We start from the raw sequence: 8,930 nt of genomic DNA, 5'->3' as shown, positions 1-8,930 counted from the left end.
AGTTAATATTAGCCTTTTTTTTAATTTAATTGACGTATGTAGAGCAATTTATTACTCATATATATTACAAAGTGGATTTTAAGCCTAACTCAACCCCATAAAACCGGCTCATAGGGTGAGGTTTGCACCCACTTATATACTATGAAAGACTCTAATCTCTAGTTGATGTGGATCTCCAACAGTATAGGTTAAGGTTTATTGGAAAAAAATTCAATGTTGGTATTATAATTTGTTTCATGTAGGCCAAATTTATTTTTTAGTGTAATGTTAGTTAAGGTTTTCTCAACTAATATCAACAAAGTCATTTTCTAATATATTTCAATCATATTTCATTTTTATGTATTTGTGGCAATTTTTTTTCTAAATCGGGATTTGATTAATGCCACTTATGTTATTTGTTTGAAGTTGGTCAAATGTTTTTCTAATTCCAACCAAGAAAAATTTCAGTTAACTTTAATAAATATGTTTTTATAATATCATTAAAAAAGATAATAAAATAACTCATTCAACAGCAAGAAAATTTTAACCTTAATCAATGTTAACAAAAATAGTTACTATCAATACTACCTAAAAATAATTTGATCTGGTGTCAATAAAAAAAAGTGTCAACTCTTGGTTAAAAAATTTCTAGTTATTGACAAATGTTTATTAAAAAGCAAATTATTAAATAAATAATTTTTAATAATTAAGTTTTTTATATTTACTGTTAATTGAAATATTTTATTAAATTTTTGAAACTAAATAAATTTGAATCATCTTATTTAAATAGAACATTTTTTTAAATAAAAGCTTTCATGTTAGCCACAACTTCACATCTCAATTATGTTGACACAAGTAACAACAATCATTTGTCATTCTATAAAAAAATATATTATTGAAATACAACATTTAAAAAATAGGAAGTTAAATATATTTGATTTTTCTAAAATTAGTTTATATTAAACACAGGATAAAGATATTAGTTTTTACCTATGAAAATAAGCAAGAGGAATTGCCTTAGTGCTTTTAAAAACATTATTTTTTATTAAAATTTTTGCTCCTAAAAAACTTTACTTTTATCTTTTATTTTTCATTCTCTTCAATTATTCGCCCTTTATTGTGGCCTTCTTCCATCGTCTTATCATCTTATTATGGTTTCTATTTTTCTTTTTTCTTATCATCTTCAGATTTTTCATTTTAAATTTTAAATTTCCTTATGAGAATTATTCTTAGCTTTACAATATCTACAATCGTGGAATCATTCTTGTCCTATGATTTTGGAAAGATGTTTCCAAATTTTAAAAAAAAAATTAAAGAAAATATGTAAATGATAGAGAAAGATAACTAAACTTTATTCTATATCATGCCATTAGGACGAACCTAGTAGTAGGGGAAGGTTTTTATAATTCAGGACAAGTTTTAGGTTTAAATGAATTGCAAAAAAATATCAATGTTTTTCATTTAAAAAGTTTAATTTGATTAATAATTTTCATTTAGTGAATATTGAATCACATCACCATTTCTTTGTTGTCCTCTTTCTTATTTTCTCATTTTTATTTTTTTATTTTTTTATATATATTTTAGAGGGGCCAAAGCATAATAGTTATTTATTTTAAATTTTTTCTTTCTGAATCATCTAAAACATGAACATTATGCGTTAAGTTTTATCGTCCAAATTAAACTTACTGAACCAATGTAAACTCGAAGAAATTCTTTGAAGACTATTGACAAAGAGGATAATTTGGTATGAATAAAACTTTGTGAGCATAAAAGATAACAAAAATAAATAAATTAAAAAAATAAAAAATAAAAATTCATTTAATGTATATTATCATCCTCTTTACTATGGTGTTTCAAACCGAACAACATTTTATCCTCATGTACAATACATGATCATTGCAGATTTTTAAAAAGAACAGCACAAATAAAAAAAAATAGGATAAACTATTGATTCTTAAACCTTCAATCATAATCATATGAATCATCACACTTCATTCATTCCATATATACTAAACGACCAAGATAGACTAAACAATCAAATGTTTACAAGTATTTAATGTTTAACATCACTCATGCCATAAATCCATTCGCATAGTTCAATATCACTAAGGTCAGAAATCCACTGACATAGTTCAATATTACTCAAGTCAGAAATCCACTAACATCCACATACAGACACTTGATTCTATTTTCGAAAGACTTGTGTATTAAAATTAGCACTTATAGACTTGCACTTGCCTGTTGTGAATCCACATAACCATGCACATAATCATTTCAATATCAAATCATATTATATGACACGGTAAATTTATATGATCTGCTATGATTAGTTCTTTAAACTTCAAACTCAGTCATATAAACCTTCTTTAATTCTCACCTCTTGATACTCTTCATCTATGTGATTCCAAGATACCAATAAAGTTAAGATCGTCTCTTTTACAAAATATTTATAAATTAATACACTCTCATAACAATCTAAACACGATATTTATTTTCCTATAAATACTATTTACCCGTCACATTTCACATTATTCATATTTGTTTATACAGATCACATGTATTCCTTTTACAAGTGGTGATCTTAATAAAGGGTGTTAGCACCACAAGAAAGTCGATTACCATTATTTAGTGTTATTGGTGATCAAAACTGGATGCAATTTATTAAGCTGAAACAATTCGTATACTCATTGGTTAGCTTAAAATATTAATTTATGCTCTTCTGCCTAATTTAGGAAACGTTTTTACAGGTACTTAAAAAATCAAACTTTTCTATAAATTAAAATGTAATTCATGAACGTTAGTTTTTCATCACTTTTTAAAATTAAAATGTATGGTTTAATTTTTATTATTATTTTAATTATTTTATCTCTTATTTCTCTACCTTTTTCCAAGTTTCCACCCTTCTTCTTTTCTCCTCTCTTCCTCATCCAAATTATCAAAAATATATTTGTCCTCCTTCCTTTTTGGGTAATCATTCTTTTATTCATTCTACTTTTGTAAAATGGACAAACTTGATGGGCTGGTTTGATTAGCCCAATACGAATTAGGTTGTTATAAAATCTCAATTTTAATTATTTGGGCCTAAGACGGCCCAATCTAAATATTTACTGGTCCGAAGTGGACTGGAATAAGACGAGTTGGGATAGTCTGTCATCTTATTATTATTTTTTAAGACTGAAAAAATCACAAGTGTTAAATGTAATATTACGTGTTGATGATGCTCATTTCACGGTGAGTTTTTTTTATGCAAGTTGAGTATTATTTTTAATTTCCACACTTGTTTATTGTTACAACTGGCGCACTCTGTTATTCTTATAATTAGGTATTATATTTTGCTATTTTACAATACAAATGAGAACCTTACGATTTTTAGTTAATAGTGAATAGAAATGTTTTATGTTATGGGTCACTTCACACAATAATGGATGTGAACAAAATCTAAACAAAAAGTATTAATTTAATGAGAATATTTAGAGTTTGTATTGAGACAGTAGAAGATGGGTTGTGTATAAGAATTGTTGTATTAGAGAAGAGGACCAATCCTACCCTCTTAATATAAGGTATCATTTCCAACTGAAATGAAATTCTGGTAAGTGTAACTAACTGAAACAACATCATAAATAACTGAACATGCAAATACAATACAAAAAGTAGATTGAGGAATCCAAACTAAAAGAACTCAAAGTCCAGATATTTACCCCCAGACTTCATCTCATTGTTACCTCCCATTCTCTTACTACTATTCTTCATGCCAACTCCAACGGTATCAACTGCTTCAAACTTTGCAGCTACATCACATTCAACCGCTCTTGGAACTTCTGGTGGCGTGCTGCACCTGATCAACGCCCAGTTCACGCCTTCAAAGAAAGGGTGCTGTTTGATCTCAGTCGCGCCCCTCTTCACGCCCACCCGGTGCTGCGGCTCCTTCACCAGCAGGCCGCGGATGAGATCACGGCTGGCGTAGCTGGTGGCCGGTGACTCCGGAAATCTGAGCTGCTGGCCTACTACATTGAACAGGGTCGCACGGTTTCCTGAGCCTTTGAAAGGAGTCTTCCCATATAACAGCTCATGCAAGAAAATTCCAAATGTCCACCAATCAACAGCACTTCCATGACCTTCTCCTTTGATGATTTCAGGGGCAAGATATTCGTGAGTGCCGACAAAGGACATCGACCGAGCAGTTGTTGGTTCAGCAACAAGCTCAGGAAGTGTGCTGGACGGCACCGCGGGATCGGCTCTTGGCCTCCGCGACTTCTTGTTTTTCTGAGCAAAAATGCGTGGCATGAAACATGAAGGCTGGATGCAGACTGATGAAGGCTCAATGCAAGCCGGTTGCACACAGAATGCACCACCGGCTCGTTTGGAGGGATCGCCGTCAATATTTCTGATAAGGGTGGGTGAAACGGCACATCTGAGAGAAAGATCGAAGTCTGAGAGCATTATGTGACCATCATCTCGGACCAGTACATTTTCAGGTTTAAGGTCTCGGTACACCACTCCAAGCATGTGAAGATATTCTAGTGCCAACAGGACCTCTGCAGCATAAAAGCTACACAGCATCACAAGCATTTTATTAGTCAACACAGGAAAAGGAAAATTTTATTTTTTTATAAAAGGAGAACCAAAATTAGGCAACTTTAATCCATTTCAGGAAAAAAAGCAAGGTGAAAAAGGAAAAACAAGCGTTTTAATTTTAACACATTAGCATTGTTCATGGCATCCTAACAGTCTGAATTATGTCGTCCTGCAGCAGACATGGAAATGCAGCAAATTTTTCTGCATTCTGGCAGTGTCACTAAAACTACTTTACTATCTAGTCTGTGTGTCAATTTGCATACTGCAGCACAACGATTTGACATTAACATTTATAGCACCTTTGGAAAATCAGGCAATGTCCTCTGCATAATTGTTAAGAAAGATATAATCATCGTGTATGGTATCATCAACAGCACAAAATATGAAAGGAATCAGAAATTAAAAAGCAATGTTCCTCTACTCCGTATAATAGTTAAGAAAATTAGCTCATGCTAGTAAAAATATTTAGTGTCTCCTTTGGGTGTCAGAGATTAAGAAATAATACATGAGAAGAAACAAAAGCAGCTCAATTAAACATCCACACTTCATTCTTTCTTTCATCTTTTAATGCTAAGAAGATTTTCTCCACAAATCTCAAAAACTTTGGAGCATGAAAAGGTTATCATTTATCCAAGGAATGCATGAAAGGGAGAAAGTATTTGCATGACACTTGAATATGTTACAAAATACAGATGAAGACATAAAGATCACTGACTAGAAAAAGGAGATCTTCACAGCTGAAAGCAGTTACTCACAGTTCTGATAAATGAATGTGTATTTGTATCTGAAAAGTACAAAGCATACCGTGCAGCATACTCCGAGAAATGTTTCCCAGGTTGTCTTTGCCTTAAGGTGTGAAGATCACCCCCCGGACAGTATTCCATTACCAAACAGCAGAATCTGTCAGTCTCAAAATGTGTGTACAAAGTAGGCAGAAATGGATGGTCCAGCAACTGCAATATCTCTCTTTCTGTCTGAGCCCTAGTCAGCTTATTTCTGCTTGCTAAGGATGCCTTGTCCATAACTTTCATTGCAAAAAAGCATCGAGTTGCACTCAGCTCTGAGAGATATACACTCCCAATATCACCACAACCAAGTCGTTTGAGTAACCTAAAATGACTCATGCCCAGAATTCCATCCCGTGCTCGGATGGCAAGGATAGCCTTCCATCTAGGATCATTTCCTTTGTGTGGCTTATTTGCACTACCAGTTATGTTACTCCAGTTGCTGTCATCACTGAGGCCACTGCTATCACTTGCTCGACTAGCACTAGTTTTTGCACTCTCCAGTGAATCCCCTCTTACACTTCCTTTGGTGCTATCACAATTCCTGTCCAAACTAAGCATGCCATCACTGGTGACTGCATCACTCGGGTATGTACTTGCACAACTATTAACGATGCTCATTGTTCTGACAACACTAGTACTATCAACACTACTAAGAGGACTGACATCACCACTTGGAGGCAAAGATGCATCCCAAACACAATCTTTCTCCTCAGAATCTAGAGCAGGAGGAGAGTTCTCAGTATTCTGAGATGCACGAGCACCTGAAAGTGGCGAGGGTAAGTTGCGCATCTCATTTGACTCATCAACCAGGATTTCTGCAGGAGAAACAAAAGCCTTGCTTTGTTTCTTTGCAGGAACACAAATAGAAAGATCTTCTAAGAAAGGACCCTTCAGGGACACACTCTTCATTAAGCATGCTGCCTCAGATTTAGTTTGACCTATTGGTACATAAACCGTTCTCATAAGATCAGTATCAACAGGCTCTGGGGGGTGACTTGCACCAGCAAATGAACTTGGACCAGTTTCCCCGAAAGAATCATTGCTACCATTCAATGACTGAATATCAGGCACAAATTCTACAGCTTCTGGTAAAGAGCTCTTTCCTTTCCACGCTCTTATAGGCACAGGGGAGGGAGGCTCTTGACAGGACCGTGTATCGAATCCCATATCCTCTCTTACCAAAACTATTCGCGCATTTGACAACTGAGCCACTTCTCTGATGGAGGCAAGACGTGTCATAGGACCATCTCGTGACTTTGAAAACTGATTCCCTTCTCTTCCTGGAATCCCTCGCAAACCCGAAACATCCTGCGCATTTAGTCTTTGACCAGCTTCTCTTATTGCAGCAGTGTGTGCATTAGATACCTCAACCAGAACAGGCAAGGACCGAGGAAGTACCTTTGGCTCTGCAACCCTCTCCATATCCCAATATCACATACCATCAAACAATGACTTCCAGTTCAGAAAACCCTGCAAACTGAGCAAAGAACTAATTTAATACAAGATTCACTCAACTTGAATTAACAGTGGATTTTTTAATTTAAAACCAATTATCAAGTGAAAAAGCCGGGAACCGAGTAACACAACAAGAACGTAGAATTATAGAATAAAGTAGTCTTATTCTTCTTAGTAGCGACTAGTGGTAGCTGCGGAAAGCACAAACAGCATTATAAAATGGATCAACAGAGAAACGACAAATGTTGAAAGCACAATTTAATAGCTTGAAACACCAAGCATAAGAAATCACTCACACCATAAAAACAAAGTCATCTGTAAAATCTATTTCCCAATACTAAACATACAAAATAGCACTGAATACAAAGGAGCTTGAATTATTTAAATTTGAAAATTGATTTGAAGTGGGAAAACATAGTTAATCAGAGCAAATATCATGAAATGGTGGAATTGATGCCTGATAATCAGTCACAGACCCATTAACAAGATAATCTAAAGTACAAACCTTTGACCAGGAAGCCTGAACATAAGAGGAAATAAGAAACATACAGAAGATAAAGAGAGAAGAACCCAAAAAAAAATAAAGACAACAAGAGGTGGAGAAATGTAAAAACTCCCAATCTTCTATTTTGTTTCCATTGGAAAACCATCACCTAAAACACGTCAAACAAAAGAAAACAAAGAGGGAAAAAATGATGAAACAAAGAGAGATCTAGGCACCCAAAAGCATAATAGGGAGAAGGGATAGAGACCCACCATTGAAATGATGAAGAGAAACAATGGGTATCCTTTTGTTTCCCCTCTTCTTCACTATACTGTCTCCTTTCACAGCTCAACCAAAAGAGCTTCTTCACAGTCCCCTTCACACCGAAGAACACAAACAACAAAAAGTCTCTCTCTTGACTCAGAAGGTGCGAAATGAAACTAGAATGGTTAGAGAAGATTGGATGAGGAAGCAAGAAGAGAAAAACAAAAGCTTGAGGAGGGGTGCTTTTCTTTTTTATTCCTTTGAGTTGTTTATTTTGTTGGTGTGAATAGAAGTGAGTTTGTGTTTCTCTGTCTAGGGAAGGGTCTGTGTGTGACTGACTGGGGAACTAAAGCGGTGTTGGAGATAGTTATAGTTAGCTTTTGCTTTCTCTTTTTGATTTTTGGCATTTGAATGAGTGGGAAGAAGTTAATGATGGGAAGGTAGTAGTAGTAGTATAGTACTACACTTTGTTCACAGAGAGAGAAAGTGGGGCCATGCATGTTCCTTCTTTGTGCTACACTGCTTTTCAAAGGTGGGACTCAATCAAACAAAGAAAGTGAATGCCCAACTCTAACCTATTTTTATGTTTTTTTTTCTCTGGGATCTCTGATTTTCATATTGTAATATTGCCACGTGCCAATCACTCCCATCAATTTTCTTTCATATTTTATTTTTCACAACGACCATAGATATTTTTTACATGCTTTTCGATTATATATTACTGGTAGTAATATTAAACATGTTACTAACTCCTTAAGAACAAAATAATATACGCATAAATACATAATTAATTTTAAAAAAATAAGAAAATATAAATAAAATTAATTTGGAAAGTTGGAATAAATATTTTATAAAAAAATATTTACAAACTCATGACGAATATAAGATCAAAGAAACCATTATTGAGGAGGTTCTTGAGATTTTGTCTTTTGTGTTTATTTATTTTGATTTTGGTGAAGATGGATAATCGGGATATCCTTTCGTTGTTGCTTGCTGCTCCTCTATGCTTTTGGGCATCTTATTCTTTTGTTCAAGTCCTTTATTTTCTTTTCTCTTATTTCTAACCCTAATCAACAAATCTTATACAATAATAATAATATTATAAGGTATTTCAGACCAAAATTATCCCTAAAATTATCGTCATTGTTTGTGTTGGGTTCACTCTTGAAAAGACATTTTGCTTGTTTATGAGGCACACATTAAATACACTATTCATTGTTTCTTTGGAGTGTAATGAATTCACTCCTTTCTCTGTTGAAACAGGTTAAGCAATATATCAACAACAAATTAAATATTTTGTAAGAATTTGAATGATATGTGATATTAACAAATAAGAAATTAGAATCATAAATAAATAAATAAATAAAATATTGATAACAAATAAT

The 8,930-nt window shown here is 33.7% G+C and overlaps 1 protein-coding gene across 2 annotated transcripts; it reads right to left on the bottom strand.

The window, feature by feature from the left end:
* Window positions 1-3,481: 3,481 nt before the first annotated feature.
* On the bottom strand, window positions 3,482-8,093 carry LOC137824120 (serine/threonine-protein kinase D6PK-like). 2 transcript variants are annotated; one of them, XM_068629577.1, is made up of 3 exons: window positions 7,554-8,093; window positions 5,359-6,819; window positions 3,482-4,528 (listed from the first exon to the last, which is right to left on the bottom strand). In XM_068629577.1, the coding sequence occupies exons 2-3, from the start codon at window positions 6,762-6,764 to the stop codon at window positions 3,649-3,651; spliced, it is 2,286 nt and encodes a 761-aa protein (XP_068485678.1). In that variant the 5' UTR covers window positions 6,765-6,819; window positions 7,554-8,093; the 3' UTR covers window positions 3,482-3,648. The 2 variants fall into 2 exon arrangements, with proteins under 2 accessions (XP_068485678.1, XP_068485680.1); XM_068629579.1 differs by having other exon boundaries at window positions 5,359-6,812; window positions 7,554-7,962.
* Window positions 8,094-8,930: the final 837 nt, after the last annotated feature.

Source organism: Phaseolus vulgaris, chromosome 8 (assembly GCF_000499845.2).
Source record: "Phaseolus vulgaris cultivar G19833 chromosome 8, P. vulgaris v2.0, whole genome shotgun sequence".
Classification (NCBI taxonomy): domain Eukaryota; kingdom Viridiplantae; phylum Streptophyta; class Magnoliopsida; order Fabales; family Fabaceae; genus Phaseolus; species Phaseolus vulgaris.
The sequence above is the reverse complement of the archived record's forward strand: the minus strand, read 5'-3'. Positions and strand labels throughout refer to the sequence as shown.

What these genes read in the sequence shown, in the direction of transcription:
- LOC137824120 (XM_068629577.1), bottom strand. Translation starts at nt 6,764, where the DNA reads ATGGAGAGGGTTGCAGAGCCAAAGGTACTTCCTCGGTCCTTGCCTGTT. An exon ending in TTCTCGGAGTATGCTGCACG is followed by an intron (nt 4,529 to 5,358) that starts GTATGCTTTGTA and finishes GATGCTGTGTAG; the next exon opens with CTTTTATGCTGCAGAGGTCC.